The sequence below is a fragment of the Macaca fascicularis genome, chromosome 4 (assembly GCF_037993035.2).
Source record: "Macaca fascicularis isolate 582-1 chromosome 4, T2T-MFA8v1.1".
In the NCBI taxonomy this organism is placed as follows: domain Eukaryota; kingdom Metazoa; phylum Chordata; class Mammalia; order Primates; family Cercopithecidae; genus Macaca; species Macaca fascicularis.
This window is the reverse complement of record NC_088378.1, coordinates 22,460,075-22,481,256: the sequence shown is the minus strand read 5'-3', so window position 1 is coordinate 22,481,256 and position 21,182 is coordinate 22,460,075. Positions and strand designations below refer to the sequence as shown.

At 35.2% G+C, this 21,182-nt stretch overlaps 1 protein-coding gene across 17 annotated transcripts in view; it reads left to right on the top strand.

Moving 5' to 3' along the window:
• The window catches only part of CEP85L (centrosomal protein 85L), a 234,927-nt gene that overhangs the window by 161,847 nt on the left and 51,898 nt on the right, over positions 1-21,182 (top strand). For all 17 annotated transcript variants that reach the window (XM_045391629.3, XM_065543254.2, XM_045391622.3 and 14 more), the window contains one exon: positions 19,582-19,703. In XM_045391629.3, the coding sequence (XP_045247564.2) occupies positions 19,582-19,703 (122 nt within the window). The remainder of the gene's footprint in view (positions 1-19,581; positions 19,704-21,182) is intronic.

The window sequence follows — 21,182 nt, the reverse complement described above, 5'->3', positions numbered from 1 at the left end:
CGGAACTCCTTCATTATTCAGAATTAGGTGGGGAGAAGCCCTGTTTTGCTTGTTCTTAATTTCTAATTATATAAGTAATAAGTGAATATCTCTTATAATTCAGAAAAATCAGATAAATCTGAAGTCGGAGGGGGACTTTCTATATTATATAGGTATATTTATTTTCTTTGTCATAAACTTCATGAATAGAGACTGATTTATTTTTTCTAAGCTCTACACACTGCTTATCCCTTAGAAGGCTCAATAAGATATTTTTATAGTTAACGAATATTTAGAATATTGTTTTTCCATTACAAGTGAACTCATAAAAAGGGTAAGTTGAAAGAAGAGAGAATAAAGGCCCTCAGAAACTTAGATAAACTAATTTTCTTTGTCCCTAATGATTGCCTCTGAAAATATTTTTCTAATATTTTCACTTAATTCTTTAACTTGTTCACACTTTGACATGTGTGTAACATCAAAAAACAAAATTTCAACAAATTGAGTCTAATTATCTAATTGGCTTTGATTAATGATTCATGAATTGGGCAGTATCTCTATCATAGGCCATCAGATGAGCTAAGTGGAGGAGGTGGGCTTTCTAGGCAGAAAGAGGCTAAAGAAAGAAGGAACAAAAAGTGAATTGGTTATTATAAGTTACTTATAAGGTTAAAACAGACTTCTTTATCATGCTAATTCAGGTAAATTGGGCCCTTTCTGATTGGTTGCTGTGAATATCCTGTTGTTTTTGGAAAACTTGCTGATGTTGAAGTTCAGTTTGATTATGTGGCTCCCAGCAGGAGTGGCTCCATTCTTGTCTGGTCTGGTCTGTTAAGACTGAGTTCAAAACAAACCAGAGTGACTCCATTCTGGTTTTGTGTGGGCAATTAAGGCTCAGTCCAAAACAATGGCTTTCCATAGTTTTGTTTAACCATAAGAGATTTCTGGAGTGATTGTAGGTTGGTCAAGGAATATTAATAAGGAGTTGAATTGGAACTGTCATTCTCATTTTTTTGTCCTCTCTCACTACCTTACTCTATGATTTTCAGAAAATAAATCTTTCTGTACTGTAGTTTTCTCATAAATAAATGGATGGCAGATTGAATTAATTTCTAAAGTCTCTTTGAAGCCTAAATGTTCTGATTATACTAAACTAGCTTGAAAAATGTTATTTTTAAAGTAGCTATTAATGTTAGCTAATTTTGTTAAAATAATTAAACATGTACATTTCACAAAAAGTCAGTTTTTAATTCATTTCTTTAGTTAAACTACTGGTTTACTGGTTGTCAGGCACTTTGTTAGGTAAGGAATGCAGTTAAAAAAAAAGGTCCTTGTTTTCAGGCATGTTAAGCTTTCAAAAACTCTATTAAAAAACTCTAAAACATCACCTGTTCATTGAAGAATAATTTTAAATATGTTTGGGTATTTTTATGTGCTATTTATTAAAAATATATGTTACAAATTTTAATAACTTATTTTTACTATGTAAATGTGAGTTTGGCGTATAAATACACCATAATTTGTGATTATCTTATTGCATATCAGGGGATATAATTTTTGCCATTATAAACCTTAAAAAACAACACTATGATTACCATCTATGTAAATAAATCTGATAAATTCTCATTCTTCTTCTGTTGGTTCTGTAAGCTTGTTATTCCTAAACATTAGTGCATATAAGGGTGATCAGGCTCGTGAATGAATTTGATTTGTATTTGAAATGTAATAATTTTTGAGATTTGGTCAGTTACATTTCTTTATAATTAGAGAAACTTCTTTGAGAAAATGAGCTAAAAATACACATTTTTGGGGTGAGAATTAAACTCTGAATTAGTAAACATCCTGAGTGACATGACTGTACCAACTAAGCAACTAAAGAAATTGCACTTTTAGTTTAGATCAAGTGGCTTTTTGATCAGTGCTCCTGCTGTAAGGATGAGGGGAGGTAATCCTACCTTAATGTAGATCTGAGCTTTTATTTAGAGACTTTGATAATATCAACATTTAAGATAGGTTCTTGATTGCTTCAGGTGAGAACCTCTAAAACATAATGGCTTCTATGCTTCAGTTACACAGCCCTCTTTAAGTTTGTAGAGTAAAATTACAACTGACCCTTGATTTTTCAGCATAGATACATTCTTGAGAAGGTTATGAAAATAGATTTTGATATGTGGAATTCATATTTACTTTATAAAGCAAAAGATGTAAAAATGTCCTAGTGGAAATAAACCCAACTTCCTAATATGTAAGCATTGTAACTTTTTGCCAGCAACTTAATTGAGCTACTGAGAGTTGTACATGGTTTTGCTATATTTCAGGAAAACTGTACTTCATCCTTAACTCATCTCCAAATTAAAAGCTTGCATAGCATAGCAAAAGGACATGAACATCTCATCATCTGCTGATTTAATTTGCCCTTGAGTTGGTCAAAGATGATGAGTGGGCTCCAGGACCAACATTAGGATCAGGAGGATGCCTTCGGCAAAGTCATTTATAAGGCTGCCCTGTTAATGTATTCTTTTCTCAATGGACTTATTGCTTAATTGAGGATACTGTGGAAATCTGAAAAGTTGATTGTTGACTCCAGTATTAATACATTGATTTTTTTCCCCTTAGCTAACTTGAAAAAATAACCCAAAATTCAATATTTGGATGAGTATGAGTCCATATAATGAATGTTAGACAATAAAAATATGCTCTTGAAACTTCACACTTCCAAAATAGAACAGAGTATGGCCATTGAAGACTGTCTTTCAAATTTATGTCTATATTGTAGCAAACTAAAATTAGTTGTGCAGATTAGTCGAAGTTTCCTAGGTCTGACTGAAATGAGGCTAGACCTAAAGGGTCAGAAAGCATGATTTATTTATTTATTTGTTTATTTATTTTTGAGACGGAGTCTCGCTCTGGAGTGCAGTGGCATGATCTTGGTTCACTGCAAACTTCGCCTCCCAGGTTCAAGTGATTCTCCTGCCTCAGCCTCCCTCATAGCTGGGAATACAGGTGTGCGCCACCACGCCCAGCTAATTCTTGTATTTTTAGTATAGAGACGGAGTTTCACCATGTTGGCCAGGATGGTCTCAATCTCTTGACCTTGTGATCCGTCTGCCTTGGTCTCCCAAAGTGCTGGGATTACAGGTGTGAGCCACTGTGCCTGGCCAGAAAGCATGATTTTTAATCAAACATAGGTTTGCATATGATCTTTGAGCTATAATCTTTTAAGTGTAGATATTTCTTACTATTACCCATATCATTGCTAACAAAATGGTAACCTTCTGTAGAAATCTCCAAATTTTCATATCAGTCAATAGTTAATAAACATTGTCAGGTGCTGTGCTGAGTATCAGGGCACAAACTCATGATACAGGAAAGGAACCACTGCCATAATTACTATTATAGTATGCTAATTACAATACCTGTTTTTGCTGTTGGAAATACTTTTGTAATTTTTTAAAGGCTGCTAAATATCCCTAGGGTGTTTTAGCTACTTATCCTCTTTTTGTTAATTGCGTACTGTAGACCAGTGATGAACTAGACTCTGGAGATTTAAAAAAAGACATCGGCATCAGCAATCAACTTGTTTCTGTTTTATCACCTATGCATATACAGGGAGCTGTCTGAACTCCCCTCAGCAGTTTCACTATGAGATTATTGTTGACTCCTGAGACCATTTTAAATATGGTATTTTTAACATATGAAAGAAGAAAACATTAGTGACCCATAACTGCACAGATAGAAAAGAAAAAAATAATATGTAAATGGTAAGAAAAGTCATATAAATCCCAATTGATAGAAAGTAAAAGCATGCTCCCTCTCCCCTCAAGATAGCTCCCTTTAATAGTTTTTTTTTTTTTTTTTTGGAGGAGGGAGAGCATCATCATAAATACCTAATGCATGCGGGGCTTAATACCTAGGTGATGGGTTCACAGGTGCAGCAACCATCATGGCACACGTTTACCTATGTAACAAACCTGCATGTCCTGCACATGTATTCCAGAACTTAAAATTTAACAAAAAAAAGTAAAAACTAGTTTCTTTTATATCCTTTTAGAAAAATTCATTGCTACATTTCAAGATAATGTAGGCAGTGCTTTGGTCCCTTAGCATATTTGTCACTTAATGACAGGAATACATTCTGAGAAATTAGGCAATTTCTTTATTGTGTAAACATCGTAGAGTGTACTTACACAAACCTAGATGGTATAGTCGACTAACGACTACACACCTAGGCTATATGGTATTTGCTCCTAAGCTACAAACCTGTACAGAATGTTATTGTACTAAATACTGTAAACAATTTGTAACAGTGTTATTGTGTACCTAAATATATCTAAATATAGAAAAGATACAGTAAGAATGTGGTATAATCTTAAGGGTGCAGCATTTACAGAAACATTATGCAGTGCATGACTATCAAATATTTTTATCCCTTGAGAATATGATAGAAGACTTGATTAAATATATGCTGTTAGTCTGATTTTTAAAATAAATTAAAACGTTAGCACCTGTGCTATAGCTTTCTTTTAGTAGAAGCTGGTTATATAGTGTAGTACATTTGCTATTCATAACCTTGGGCAAGATCCAAAATAGAACCACATTGTATTAAGTACTTCATTTTGATAAACTTCTTTTATTTCAGTTTCATAGATGCCTGTTTTCATAAAATGTCAATTATATCATTAATTTTTTTTCCATTTTTGTTTTCTGGTTTGTTAATTACAAGGGATTTGATTCATTAAATTCTGTTTATATTTTATCTTAAATTTTAAAAAGTAAGTTATAGCAACAAAATGCTTGGAAAACACTACCTTCTGTTTGTTTTATAAGTGAAGTCCATGATTAACCTTAATTTGAAAACGAGCTTCATTTGTTTTACCTAATCTTCTAATTGATTTGCTTAAAGAAAGTACGTTACTGTCTGTCTTGGATAAACCATTTCTTCTCTTCACTTTTGCACTATGATTGTAATGAGATCATGTTGCATGCATGGCTCATTTCTTGGTTGGAATTTTTTAGACATGATAATACTAACAGATGAGATATAAACTGCATTGATTTTTAAGAGGAAATATGTTTCTCCCTCCAAAAGAAAAGAGATAATAGTAATTTACTTGTTTAGCATGTTGGAAATCAGAAATACTTTGAGTTCCCTTTATCTTCATGCATATGCATTTTTAAGATGTTATATATATATATATACATACACACACACATATATATCTTACCAGTTTTTTTTTTAATCATTTTTTTCAGGGTCTTTTACCTTTCAAGTAACTCAATTTACTTAAATTGTTATTTCAGTAAATCGTATTAGGATGTCAAAAAGCTTACAGAGTTAGTGATAAAAACACATTGAAGAAATAATGAGATTATTAAAAACAGTTTATTCTATAGTATAAACTTTGAGGGTCAAGATGCAGACTTCAGTATAATGGGTCACTGAGGAAGGGGTGACTGATAGAATGATTTTTTTGTTGTTTTTAGAGAAATATGTAATAATGCACTCCATAAATAATTACAAGGGCTTAGTTAAGATGGAGATTTTATATTAAATGCACAGTTCTTTTAGTAATAGCAATTCATATTTTCCTTCTCTTGGTGAATAAAGATTCTTTAAATTTTATGTTATTTGTATTATTTTCATCTTCATTACTGAGCTTTGTTAATTTATTTACCTTTTAGTTAAGGTGTGATTCCTTTACCGAAAGCACTCGTAGAGTATCTCTTCAGATAGACTATTCCAGGAAACAGGAAGATTTGCTGTGTTACGTGACATGTTGTGAGTGATGAATAAGCTCAGAGACAAGGCAAGTGAAGGAGAGATAACAAACTTGAAGAACCGCAGAGGTTGTATTCCAGTCAAGTGTGGTAGCACTGGACTATCTAAATTTAACAGTATTTGTCCAGGCCAAAGAATTCTGAACTATTTTCAGCGGCACTACAGTAAACTTTTATTAGGAGCATGTTTGGCCATTAACTGACATATTTTGGCAACTTTTCATAGTATCTGGATCTCATCTAAGTAGCATGTGTTTGGGATTGTTATAGATGCCTGCTATCCACACTCAATTTTGAGAGTGGAACCTGCCATTTCCAATAAGAGGTACCTATGGTAGGTTTTCTGGGTCTATAAATCTATATGGTTAGGGTCTACATGCCTACATTAGGGTTATAGTTCTTCTTTGGCTGGTAAACTATTGTTTTATTCTCTAAACCCAAAGAACAGTGTGTCATATGCATTTTTAAGTAAAACATCTAAATGAGGCCTTCCCATTGCTCCCTGAGTTTGGCGGCTACTGAAGATACATAAAAAGTGTTTCCTTGTAAAAGTGTCTCTGTTTCACCTGTACACATTTTGAAATGTTACTTTGATGGCATACTTTCTGTATCTTCAAATTAACTCACATAGTTATAAGTTTTATAACTACCTTTTACATTGCATGTTCATGTCAAAGTTTTATTATTAATATTAAGTTATAAATTATGTTTAGATTAACATGTTCTTGATTACTTATATTGGCTACAGTGATGTAGAAACATGATAGATTACTTTGAAATTCTAAGTACAACAGCATAACAACAGTAATTTTCTGATATATCAATAGGTGAATTTTGATACATGTTTTTCTATCAAAACAAGTACCTCGCTTTTCTGGGATATGGTCAAGATGTGTATTGTACTAGTAATATATAACTGCCATGCAGTGGTATGCTTCTCAAAGCCAGTTACAACTTTATTGAATAAAAATTCTTGTTTTCTAACTACCTGAGAAAAAATGTGTTACTCATGGGATATAGGGGAGAAGTTGCTTGAATATAAAATCCTTTCCTCTTTTCTATATTAGGAAGCAGGATTATCTTCTGCCTTAATAGAAGGCTTCTTTGTTCTCCTAGAGTTCTGACAGCTCCTAAAAGCCAGCTTGTAGGTTGTTATCAACTTCATTCTTCATTCTTGCATTCTTGGTGTAGGGTATATACGTCATCTAGCCTTTTCTCTTATCTCATGGCTAGTTGCAGATGTGGAATTGCACCAAAGTGATGATGAGATAGGAACTTACAGCCACGACAGTGCATTCTGTCATCTCTAGTACATCTTGGGGACTTAAGGATTCTTTTCTCACAGATGAGGCCTTTATTTCCATTCAGTACTTCTAAGGTAGAGAGTGAAATAAAGTATAAGTATTTCCTGTGATTATTTTTTGTTGTTGATGTCTAACATACAGTGAAGTACATAGGAATATTAATCTTTAATAATAACTCCATTCCAATACACACCCACATACATCCCTCCTTATAACCACTGCTCAGGTCAAGATACAAAATTTCTAATACGCAGTAGGTTTAGCTTGTGACTCTTCAGAGTCTATATGGTGACACCTTATATCCTACCCATTTCTAGTGTTCTGACTTACCATCATTGATTATGTATGGCCTGTGCTAGCATTCTTTTGTTTAGCATAATGTCTCTGAATTTTATCTATGTTGTTTAGTATGATAGTAGTTATGTTATATTGCTGTATAGTATTCTAGTGTATACTTCTACCACCATTAATGATCTATTCCTTTGTTAACAGACATTTGGGTTGTTTCAATTTTATTATGACAAGTTCTTTTTGCTTCTAGTGTTGTTGAGTGGGATATATGTAAATATTTACCTGCAATTTTAGAAAAATCAAATTTTAATATGATAATTGAAGTATAATTTACATGCAGCTTTTAAGATTTTTAAAGATTACATTTACATAAAATGCTATAATTTGAGTTTTGAAGAATGTATACAGTAGTCCTTTCTTATACCTATAAGATTTAATTTAGGCATAGTAAGAAATTAACAATAGCTAATAATAAAATAGAATAATTATAACAATATGAGAGCATCACTACTCTTGCACTTTGGGGCCATTATTAAGTAAAATAAGGTTTACTGGAACACAAATACTGCAATACTGAGAGTTGGTCTGATAACCAAGATGGCACTACGTGCCAGTGGGTGGATAGCATATACAGTGTGGATGAGCTGGAGAAATGGATGATTCACCTCCTGGGTGAGATGGTGTCGGATTTAATCACACTACTTAGAATGGAGTACAATTTATAATTTGTGAATTCTTTATTTCTAGAATTTACCATTATTAATATTTTCAGGCAACAGTTGACTGTGGGTAACTGAAACCAGAGAAAGCGAAACTGCGATTATATGGGGATAATTTTACTACAAGAGAAGTGTATGACATTTCCATCACTCCAGAAAGCTACTTTTTGCCCCTTTGTAGTTAGTCCTCACCCCACTTGGCAACCACTGATCTGATTCCAATTGTTTTGCCTTTTGCAGAAGTCCTATTTGTAGAATCAGATAGTTTATAGCCTTTGAGTGTGGCTTCTTTCACTTTTCATGCTGCTGTTGAGATTCATCCATGTTGTTGCATGTTATAAATTTGTGTGTGTGCTGAATAGCATTGCGTTGTATGGATGTAGCACAGTTTTTATCTATCCTACGGGCACATGGGTTGTTTTTTGTTTTGGATGATTATGAGTAAACATTTGCCTATGGTTCTATGTGGACATGTTTTTATTTTTATTTGAGTATTTATTTATACTTACTTATTTATTTATTTAGAGAAAAGAGTTCATTGTCGCCCAGGCTGGAATGCAGTGGCTCAACTGTAACTGCAGTTGCTCACTGCAACTTCCTGCCTCCCAGGTTCAAGCCATTCTTGTGCCTGAGCCTCCCAAGTAGCTGGGATTACAGGTGCGTACCACCACACCTGGCTAATTTTTATACTTTTAGTAGAGGTGTGGTTTCACCATATTGGCCAGGCTTGTTTCAAACTCCTGACCTCAAGTGATCCACTTGCCTAGGCCTCTCAAAATGCTGGGATTACAGGCGTGACTTACTGTACCTGGCCTTTATTTGGCATTTATAAATACTGAATTCAATTTCCCATTTAATTACCTTTCCTCTTTGTTGAAAATCAGTTTACTATATGCATCATTAGATTTGTGAATCTTTATTCTGTTTCATTGGTCTGTCTATCTTTATGTCAATAATACAACCTCTGCCACCTGGGTTCAAGTGATTCTCCTGCCTCAGCCTCCTGAGTAGCTGGGATTACAGGCATGTGCCACCACGCCCAGCTAATTTCTGCATTTTTAGTAGAGACAGGGTTTCGCCGTGTTTGCCAGGTTGGTCTCGAACTCCAGACCTCAGGTGATCCGCCCACCTCGGCCTCCCAAAGTGCTGGGATTACAGGTGTGAGCCACTGTGCCTGGCCAATTTTTTAGTGATATTTTATAGTTTTCAGTGTACAGATCTTACACATAATTTATTGCGTTTTTATTTCTAAGCTTTTAATGTTTTTGATGTAAATGATATTATATTTTGAATTGCCCTTTTGTTGTTAATATGCAGAAATACAATTGGTTTTTTAAAAAAATTGACCCTGAATTGTATAATCTTGTTAAAGTCACTTATTGGTTCTAGTAGGTTTTTAATTGGTCTATTAATGTGGTATATTGCATTGATTTTTTTTTTTCTTTTTTTTGAGATGGAGTCTCACTCTGTTGTCCAGGCTGGAGTGCAATGGCACGATCTCAGATCTCAGCTCACTGTAACCTCCACCTCCTGGGTTCAAGCAGTTCTCCTGCCTCAGCCTCCCAAGTAGCTGAGATTACAGGCATGAGCCACCACGCCTGGCTAATTTTTGAATTTTTAGTAGAGATAGGGTTTCACCATGTTGGCCAGGTTGGTCTTGAGCTCCTGGCCTCAAGAGATCCGCCTGCCTCGGCCTCCCAAAGTGGTGGGATTACAGGTGTGAGTGAACCACTGCGCCCAGCTTGCATTGATTTTTAAATGCTAAAGTGAACTTGCATTCCTGGGAAAACCTTATGCCAAACGTAATATTTATCTATATCTCTGTGTCTGGATTGGATTTGGTTTGATTTTGTTAAAGTTTTTTGTATCTGTGTTCATGATGGATGTTGGTTTGTCCTTTTCTTTTTTCCTACTGTCTTGTCTGGTTTTGTGATCAGAGCAGTGTTGACCTCATAAAATGAGTTGGGAAATAATTCATTTTTCTCCCCTCCTGAGCTTGCAGAAGATTAGTGTTAATTCTTTAAACATTTGGTAGAATCCTACAGTGTAACAATTTGGACCTAGAGATTTCTTTTTTGGGAGTTTTTTTTTTTTTAAATTATGAATTCAGTTACTCTAATAGTTTACAGGACATTCAAATTATTTCATATTGGATGAGTTTAGGTAAGTTTGTGTTTTTTAAGAAGTTAGTCTAATTCAAGTTATTGAATTTGTGTGTGTAACAGTTGTTCCTAGTAACTACCTTATCTTTTTAATGTCTGATGGTCTGTAGTGATCTCTATTTCACTCCCTAATAACTCGCCTCTTCTTTTTTTCTCTCTCAGTCTAGGTAGTAGTTTATAAATTTTATTAATTGTCTCAATGAACTAGCTTATCTTTCCACATAGATTTTTCTGTTTTAAACTCTATTGATTTCTGTTCTCAGCCTTCTTATCTTCCATCTGCTTGTTTTGGGCTTATTTTCTATTTTCTAAAGATGGAAACTTAGATTGAGAGCTTTTTCCCTTTTTTAATATAACTACTTAGTGCTGTAAATTTCCCTCTCAGTACTGCTTTACCTGCTTCCTACAGATTTTGATATTTTCGTTTTCAGTCAGTTAAACCTGTGTATTAGAAGTGTGTTGTTTAATCTCGGTGATCTCCCAAAATGATAGTATTGTATTAATTTGAATTCTGTATTTGTTTTAAAATTTATTATTGTTTTAAATACTGTCAATTTATAACATGCTTCATTATTTTTCAAGCCCAGGCTTATTATCTTTCTCAAAATTTTTCATCTTCTACTGTTTTATATTTTCTTTAGATTTAGATAGAAACTACCCAAAAAATCAGTTCTTCATTTTAGGAGTAGACTTATTTTTTTCCCCAGTCCTTCCGATGATGATTCAGATACTGTATCTCAAGAGTTAATTTTGGTAATTGATATTTTCTTAGAAAGTGATCCATTTCATCTAAATCTTTAGATTTATTGTTATGGTATAAAACACATTACAGTTTTATTTGCTTTTTGCCCTCAAACTTTTTTATTCCAACGTTTATTTTGGGTTTCAGGAGTACATATCCAGGTTTGTTACATGGTTAAATTGCATGTCAGTGGGGTTTAGTGTACAAATGATTTGTCATCCAGGTAGCAAACATAGCACCTAATAGGTAGTTTTTTTTTACCCTCACCATCCTTCCACCTGCCCCACTCAAGTAGGCCCTGGTATCTGTTGTTCCTTTCTTTGTATTCAATGTTTAGCTCCCACTTATAAGTGAAAACATGGTATTTTGTTTTCTGTTCCTATGTTAGTTCTCTTAGGATAATGGCCTCCAACTCCATCCATGTTGCTTCGAAGGACATGATATTATTCTTTTATGGCTGTGTAGTATTCCACAGTATGTATGTACCACATTTTCTTTATCCAGTCTGCTGTTGATGGGCATTTAGGTTGATTCCATGTCTTTGCTATTGTGAATAGTGCTGCGATGAACATGTGTGTGCATGTGTCTCTGGTAGAATGATTTATATTCTTTTGGGTATATACCCAGTAATGGGATTGCCAGGTCAAATGGTAATTCTGCTTAGAGTTTTTGGGAAATAATCAAACTGCTTTTCACAGTAGCTGAACTAATTTATCCTGCCAACACTGTTTAAGTGTTCCTTTTTCTCTGCAACCTTGCCAACATCTGATATTTTTTTCTTTTTAGTAATAACCATTCTGACTGGTGTGAGATCGTATCTCATGGTTTTGATTTGCATTTCCATTAGTGATGTTGAGTGTTTTTTCATATGCTTGTCGGCCGCATGTATGTCGTCTTTTGAGATGTGTCTGTTCATGTCTTTTTTCTTCTTTTTAATGGAGTTGTTTTTTGCTTGTGAATTTGTTTAAGTTCCTTATAGATCATGGATATTAGACCTTTACTGGATGCATAGTTTGCAAATATCTTCTCCCGTTCTGTAGGGTATTTGTTTATTCTGTTGATAGTTTCTTTTGCTGTGCAGAAGCTCTTTTGTTTAATTAGGTCCCCTTTGTCAACTTGGTTTTGTTGCAATTGCTTTTGGGGTCTTCATCATGAAATCTTTGCCAAGGCCTATGTCCACAATGATATTTCCTAGGTTATTCTCCAGGGTTTTTATAGTTTTAGGCTTCATATTTAAGTCTTTAATTCATCTTGAGTTGATTTTTTGTGTATGGTATAAGGAAGGGGTGCAATTTCAGCCTTCTGTGTATGGCTAGCCAGTTATTCCAGCATTGTTTATTGAACAGGGAGTTCTTTCCTTTCTCTTTTACTTGTTTTTGTTGACCTTGATGAAAATCAGATGGTTGTAGGTGAATTGTATTATTTCTGTGCTATTTTGTTTCATTGGTCTATGTGTTTCTGTACCAGTACCATGCTGCTTTGGTTACTATAGCTTTGTTGCATAGTCTGAAGTTGGGTAACGCGATACCTCCAACTTTGTTCTTTTTGCTTAGAATTGCCTAGGCTATTCAGGCTGTTTTCTGGATCCATATGAATTTTAAAAGTTTTTTCTAATTCTGTAAGGAATATCATTGGTAGTTTGGTAGGAATAACATTGAAACTGTAAATTGCTTTTGGCAGTATGGACATTTTAACAATATTGATTTTTCTTATCCATGAGCATGGGGTGTTTTTCCATGTTTTTTTTTGGAATCATCTCATTTCTTTCAGCAGTGTTTTGTAATTCTTGTTGTAGAGATCTTTCACTTCCCTAGTTAGTTGTATTCTTAGGTATTTTATTCTTTTTTGTGGCTATTGTCAATGGGATTGTGTTCTTGAATTGGATGTTGTTGGCATATACAAATACTACTGATTTTTGTTCACTGATTTTGTATCCTGAGAGTTTGCTGAAGTTTATCAGATCAAAGAACTTTTGGAGAGAAACTATGGAGTTCTTTAGGTATAGAATCATATAGTCTGCAAATAGAAATAGTCTGACTTCTCTCTTCCTATTTGTATGCCTTATATTTCTTTTTCTTGCCTGATTGCTTTGGCTAGGACTTCCAGTAATATGTTGAATAGAAGTGGTGTAAGAGAGCATCCTTGTCTTGCTCTGGATTTCAAGGGGAATGCTTCCAACTTTTGCCCATTCAGTATGATCTTGACTGTATTTTTTTTTTCATAGATGGCTCTTATTATTTTTAAGTATGTTCCTTCAATGCCTAGTTTGTTAAGGGTTTTTATATGTATCACAAAATATTTTTCTTTTGATTTTTTTCAACCATTTGAAAATATTAATTTAGGCTTAAGTTTGCAGGCTGTGAAAAAACAGACAGTGAACTGGATGCCCGCTCTACATGGTCTCTTAGAGGTGTACTAAAGTTGGCAATATGACTGTGGGTTTGTTTATGTCTCCATTTATTCTTAATAGTTTTTTTCTCATATGAGATATACTATTAAATGTGTAAACATTTGTGATTATTTTATCTTTGTGGTAAATTTTATCTCTTACCTTATAAAGTTTTATAGAACTTTATTTTTATATAAGGATGGTTTTGGTGTGGATTTTATATATCCAAGAGTGATACTGTCACTCTGCATCTATTTTTTCATGTCAGCCAGTATTGTGCAAGAACATAGTTTGCAAGCCACAGTAGCTCCTGATCTATAATAATAAAAAAAAGAAAACATTAACATTTATATTGGGCTTCATTTTCAGTAGCTTTTAGTGTGAAGGTTTTAAGGCAATTGCGTTTGGCTTTCCTCCTTTTCCACAATCATATATTAATGTGCCAAAGCTAAGACAGTGCTATCTAGAACTTTAAAAGTAGATATTTATGTATACTCAAAGTTGCTATGGCATCACAGTCAGAGGGAAAGGGCTTTTTCCCCTCACTGCTTTTGGGCATAATACTTGAAACTTAATAGATGATTGATATTAGTAAGAATTTTTTTTTTTTTTTTTTTTTGAGACAGAGTCTTGCTCTGTCACCCAGGCTGGAGTGCAGTGGTGCCATCTCGGCTCACTGCAAGCTCCGCCTCCCGGGTTCACGCCATTCTCCTGCCTCAGCCTCCTGAGTAGCTGGGACTACAGATGCCTGCCACAATGTCCAGCTAATTTTTTTGTATTTTTAGTACATATGCGGTTTCACAGTGTTAGCCAGGATGGTCTCGATCTCCTGACCTTCTGATCCACCCACCTCAGCCTCCCAAAGTGCTGGGGTTACAGGCATGAGCCACCGCGCCTGGATTTTATAAGTTGTTAGCCTACGTGATACATATAAAAACACCCATCAAATGTGTAATTAAGAGAAGATAATTTGTCTTATAAAGGCAGAAAACCTTTAACATTTGCAGGCACATTAAATTGACAGTTTTTGAATAACTTCTCTGTAAGATTGTAATGTGGAAATGTGAGGAAGAACCAATTTGAACACATTTAATTCTCTTATCATTATTCCACCTTTGTTTAGGTCTTTCAAAAGATAAATGGTTCCAGGGTAGATACTTGATTCATTTCCACATTTAGTGCAAAATGATTCTGTGTTATTTCTATCAGATTTCCTTTTGGCTCTCTCAAGACTGTTACCTAAAAACTGTCAATTATAATGAAAATACATTTTCATTAATTGTTCCTTTTCTGTATGCCTTTAGTAGTGTATCAGTTGTTTATAGAGAATGCAGAATCATAAAGGTATAGTTTCCTTGCTGTTTAAGACTTCACAATATGATTTTTTTATTCTTGAATTTTACTAGGTACTTCAAATTCCATTCTTAATTTCATTTAATATAGTATAGATGCTGGCTTCATTATAAAAGCCATTCTCCTTAGAAGGTAAAATGTGTCCGTAACTGTCGTGTTTAGAGGCAGGTAGATACACATGGGTTTAAAAAATTACTTTTAAGTCATCCTACAGCATTTGGTAGGATGTCAGGTTTTGTTCTCTCTTTTAACTATTTTATGAATCAGGGTGTAAGTTTAGTAAGGAAGACTATCATAAGCTAGACTGCTGCTGGTTTGGTAATTTTTAAATATAGTGCATCTTCTTAATTACAGGGAAAGGAATCCTTTTTCTTTATTCCTGTTTTCCCAGTTTCAGAGCTCAATTTTTGTTTATTTCTAAAGGGTTTAGATCAAGTGAGTTACAACACAGAATAATACATTCTCATTTTGTTTTGTGTATATTTGTGGAAGTATTTGGCAAGTACTTTAGCAGTCCATTCTGCCAATGGTTCAAAGTGCTATAAAAGCAAATAGTGTTGTCAGTTGCCCTTTCTCTTTATGCATAGTTGTTTCTTCTGTTTAATCTTTTTTCTTGATGCCAAGAAATGTTAAAAAAAAAAAAAAAAAAAAGAAAAGAAAGAAAAGCCACCTTCTTAAGGTAATTGTCAGCCACGGGAAAAATTTTTTAGCAGATGACTTGTGAAGAGTAGAGTAGTTTTAATGTCTTCTTGAGAAGATCTTCATCTGTTGCCTAAGTACTTGTCTTACTGAAATAGACACAAGATGTATAAGGTGAAACATAGCTTCACATAATATGGTATAGATCATTGGAAATAGAGAATCTACCTATTTTAGATCTTTTGTTAGGCATGTTAATAATATACAAAATAATATAATATACATAAACCAATACCTAAAGTACATGCCAACTGTTACTAGGATTTAAATAATGTATAACCCAGTAGGTAAATAAAAAAATATATTTATTTTTAATCTCCAAGTAAATGAAATATTAGTATTATAAATTATAGCACATTTAATAATTCACCACATCATTTTAAGCATTTCCAAATCCTACTTTGAGTTTTGGAATTAGTGATAATACTCTTTTGTTTAGCTTTTACTAGCTTTAATAAATTTCCTGTTTGAGCTACAGTTTGACAAAAGAGATTTTATCAAATGACTTACCCATTAAATTGATAATCAGTAGGTAATCGGAGTTTCATTAAGTAGAGAGTTTCTGTTAATAATATTGTTTATAGTGCTAAATTTTTTCTCACAGTCTAAGAACAATTACTTTCAAAGCAGTTTTCTAGTCCTGATGAAATTTGGAATACCTAATTAGGCCATAGTGCCACAGGGAAAACCCCAAAACAGGTTCAGCCTGGGAGGCCACATGGGTTCTTGGCTTTGTGCAAGAAGGAATTCAACAGCGAGCGGACAGTACAGGGAAAGCAAGTTTATTAAGAAAGTAGACCCGGGCACGATGGCTCATGCCTGTAATCCCAGCACTTTGGAGGCCGAATCGGCAGATCACCCGAGGTTGGGAGTTTAAGACCACCCTGACCAACGTGGAGAAACCCCTATCTCTACTAAAAATACAAAATTAGCTGGGCTTGGTGCTGCGTGCCTGTAATCCCAGTTACTCAGGAGGCTGAGGCAGGAGAATTGCTTGAACCCAGGAGGCAGAGGTTGCGGTGAAGGGAGATCGCGCCGTTGCACTCCAGCCTGGGCAACGAGTGAGGCTCCGTCTCAAAAAAAAAAAAAAAAAAAGAAATGAAAAAGTGGCTGTGCCATAGGCAGAGCAGCCCCACGGGTTGCTGGTTGGCTATTTTTATGACTGTTTCTTGATCATATGCTAAACAAGAGGTGGATTATTCATGAATTTTCCAGGAAAGTGGCAAGGAATTCCCAGCATTCTCCTTCACCTTTCAGACCATATAGGGTGACTTAAGGATTTTGCCATGGCCTTTGTAAACTATGTTATGGTATTGGTGGGAGTTTACTTTAGTATTCTAATGTATTATGATTAGCATATAATGAGAAGTAAAGATGACCAGAGGTCGCTTTGATGGCCATCTTGGTTTTGGCAGGTTTCGGCCAGCTTTTTTACCCCTTCCTATTTTGTAAGCCGGGTCTTTGTGACCTGTATCTTGTGAAGCCAGTTCTGCTGCAAACCTATCTCAGTAGTAGAAGCAGTGGAACAATGTGGTGCTTAAGATCAGGTGCTCCTTTGTTGGGCTGCGTGGGTTTGAATCTTAGCTCTGCCAACTAACTGTAAATAAGGTTGTAGGTAGTGTTTATTTAATTGGAAAGATTTTGGGGGACTGACTTGTACAAGAACTAGCTAATCAGAAAGAATGCCTATTTATGAATGGAGCGGGGTCCTGAAGGTCCCTTGTTGTGCTGGGGAGCAACTATTTTATTTGTTGGATCATGGGGCGTTCTGGAGAGTGGCCTGGGCAGTGAAAGAGACAGTCGGCACAGTGGTGTAAACAGCAGTTAATTACCAACCACAGTGAAACTACTTCAGTATTCTGACAACTAACATTATCTGTATTGATGCATACTGGCTGAATATCAGCCCTTATTGTATATTAGGCAAGGGAAAGAATGAAATTCGGAGGCAGATGTCTAACCTGCGCTATAACACTGTGTGTCACATTTGAAATATCTTCCCATCTGACAAAGTATGTACCTTCTTATCAACTAATCTCTATCCTTGGTCTGTTCATCCTATTCTGTCTCCTACATGAAACATCCCATCCCAATATTACTTGACAGTCATCTCAAAGAGTTAATCTGTGACTGATTGATGTCATGCAATTAGTGGTTTATTTTGAAGGTCTTATTAACAGCATTTTTGGAAAATAAAGGATAAAAATATCACCACGCTTTTGAATTCTCTTGAAGTTGCTTTGTGGTGTTTATACAACATCTTTTGGCTTGCCAAAGAACTTGTGTTCCTATATGATTTACCAGTTATACTAGATTCCTAGAGATGACATAACAAAGTATCACAAATGAGCTAGCTTAAACACAAGAAATTGTCTCATAGTTCTCTAAGTTGGAAATTAGAAATTAAGGTGTTGGCAGTTGGTTCCTTTGGATGACTGTGAAGCAGTATCTGTCCCATGCCTCTCTCCTAGTTTTTGGTCTTTGGCTTTCCTTGTCTTATAGATGTGTCATTCCAATCTCTACTTTCATATTCACATGGCATTGTCTCTGTGTCTCTTCACATAGTCTTCCTTGTGTACATAGGTCCAAAATTTCCCCTTTCTTTAGAGACACCAAACATTGAATTAGGCCTCATCTTAAGGAGCTCATCTTAGCTTGACTCATCTGCAAAGACCGTATTTCCAAATAAGATCACTTTCTGAAGTTACAAGGGGTTAGGACTTGAACTTATCTTTTTAAGGAATACAGTCAAACTTATAACACCAATATTTTTTAAATGCTGCTTTTTCAACGGAAGAAATATAAGGATATCTGCCATGTTATTTTTTACCGTTGATTTATTTAAATATCTAAAATCTTTCTTACATTCTAAGCAATTTTTTCTAAGTGATATATTTCATCCAAATTATCTACTTAATAGATGGTTATATTTTCTATATTTTCCATTTTATATGGATATACTTACTACTGTTGTAGAAAAAAATGAGGTTCTTGTCACACGACCAGGGAGGATTAGGCATGCAGACACCTTGAAGGGTGATTGGAGAGGAATATATTGATGAAAAGGAAAAAACAAACAAGCAAAGTCCTGCTAACAGGCCCTCCACCTCACAGATTGATTTCCAGGTCACTAGGTGAGCTGAAGAGAGCAGGCTCCTCCCCTGCATAACGCAGGAATTCCCCGTGGCTCCACTCATTTCCCCCAGTGCGCATGTTGGGCTCCAGTCCACTATGGGCATGCCCACACAAGCCCTGGGCAGGTTTCCTCATCTGCACAGAAGCATCTGATGTGGACACCTGTGGGATGGGTCAGAGATTCTCCAAGGACCCGTTTTTATCTGCCTAGGCATTTGGTTGTCTCACTACTTTGTGAAAATACTTGTGATTTTGAAATTTTAATGTAAGTAAATGATGATGTGATGCATGTCAGTTTGAAGTCTGAATACTACAGATACTGCTTTTATTTTCTTGTGGAAAGTCTCCTGCTAATGTTTGTCTAGTTAAGCCATGGCACATTCCTTTATTGTATTACTCCCTTAATGATTAATCTCATTTCCAGAAAACTTCCACTTCTACTTCCACAAGGTAATGGGAATAAGATCTCATATGGTTTTGTTTTGTTTGTTTAGACAGAGTCTTGCTCTGTAGCCCAGGCTGGAGTGCAGTGGCACAATCTCAGCTCATTGCAAGGTTTGGCTCCCGGGTTCACGCCATTCTCCTGCCTCGGCCTCCGGAGTAGCTGGGACTACAGGCACCCGCCACCACGCCTGGCTTTTTGTATTTTTAGTAGAGACGGGGTTTCATCGTGTTAGCCAGGATGGTCACCATCTCCTGACCTCATGATCTACCCGCCTCGGCCTCCCAAAGCGTTGGGATTACAGACGTGAGCCCCGGCGCCTGGCCAAGATCTTACATAGTTTTATAATTGACCAGGATAAACGTTTTGTTGTCATTAATTCTTCATTAGACTTGTACATTTCCTTTAGAACTTCCTTGAAATTGTCCAAGTTATGTTGTGTTCATAGTGTGATATCTAAGAGTATTAAAAAATCAAAGAGGAAATTCTCTTTTTTAATGTAAATCTTTGGGAACATATTAGATGGTATATAAATATTTTCTTTAAATACTTTTAGTATATACTAATTGTGTAAACATGTTTGTGCAGGTTTTGGCTGGATCATCTCGTCAAAGTTATTCACCTTCTGGCTATCAGGATTTCAGTAAGTGGGAATCAATGTTGAAAATAAAAGAAGGACTTCTAAGGCAGAAAGAAATTGTAATCGATCGGTGAGTCTATTTTAAATTATTAAATTTAGGCCTACAGAAATTTAGATTAATGAAACAATTAGCTTTGTGTCCACTACATAGAATTTAAGATCTAGAACCTTACAGATTCATTGATGCCACATTTCTGCCCCTCCTCAGTCCCAATCCTTTAAAGAACTGCTATCTGAACTGATGGTTTGTTTATCTGTCTGATTTCTGTCATCCCTACCATTCACTTTAGTGAATTATTTCATTATTTGGAATCTCCTTTCTGTCTTTTCTGTATGCGTAGCAGGTTAGCTGCAATGCTAATGAACTATTAGAGCTACAAGATCAAGTCTTCATGTTTTACCCTTGAGAACTATCCAGTTAGAAAGCTAGTTTAAAGCAGTCATTTCCTTTAATGTATGCTAGGTCTGAAGCCACAGAAACTACAAAAATGATGAATGTTTAAAATGAAATGACTTACAGTTAAGAATTATGGCAGTTTTGGGGGACGTTCTAAAATGATTAAGGGTTTGAGCACCTAAGCTCTGAAAAAAAATTATTTATGGACAGTCTCCTGAGTATTGTGAGCAGTAAACCCTCATGTTACATCATTATATTTTCTTTAACATATATCCTACATCATTTATGTATGCTTTTGGGATAATTAAATGTGTTGTATATCATGATAATTGGGAAGTAATTCCAGGAGGCTTTTTTTCTTAATCAGTGCTCATAATTACTTATTTTCATGTGCTTGCATAGGATAATGCAGTAGGTGTTTTAGCCTTAAAATTGTAATTCAACCTTTAAATGCATTTAATAGTTGAAATTTCACAAGATTTTACTTAGAAATTTAGCAGTGTTAACGAAGATCTAGTGGAATATAAAGTAGACCACAGACATTTGCACTTGTTCTCCACTATATTCCCCCTTTTTTTTTTTTTTTTTTTTTTTTAAGAGTCTCAGTCTGTCACCCATGCTGGAGTGCAGTGGTGTCATCTCAGCTCACTGTAACCTTCACCTCCCAGGCTCAAGTGATTCTTGTGCCTCAGCCTCCTGAGTAGCTGGGATTACAGCTGTGCACCACCATACCTGGCTAATTTTTCTATTTTTTAGTAGGGACAGGGATTTGCCATGTTGGCCAGGCTTGTCTTGAACTCCTGGCCTAAATTGATCCACCTGCCTCGGTCTCTCAAAGTGCTAGGATTACAAACATGAGTCACCATGCCCAGTCTATTCCCAACATTTTGAAGAGAGCCTGGCGTAGTATAGGCCTTAAAACTTGATACTTTCATACCTGATAAATGAAGGATTGTGGAAGATAGTTTTAATTGATTTTAGGAAAAAGCTACTTAAAAATATTAGTTGTTTCTAGTACAAGTGAATGTTATATACCAATAAGTACAGGCCCAGTGGATATGTATTTTTAATACCTATAATTTAATATAGTTACAGTTTCACATACTTGAAATTAATATTCGCTCTTGTTGCTCAGGCTGGAGTGCAATGGCA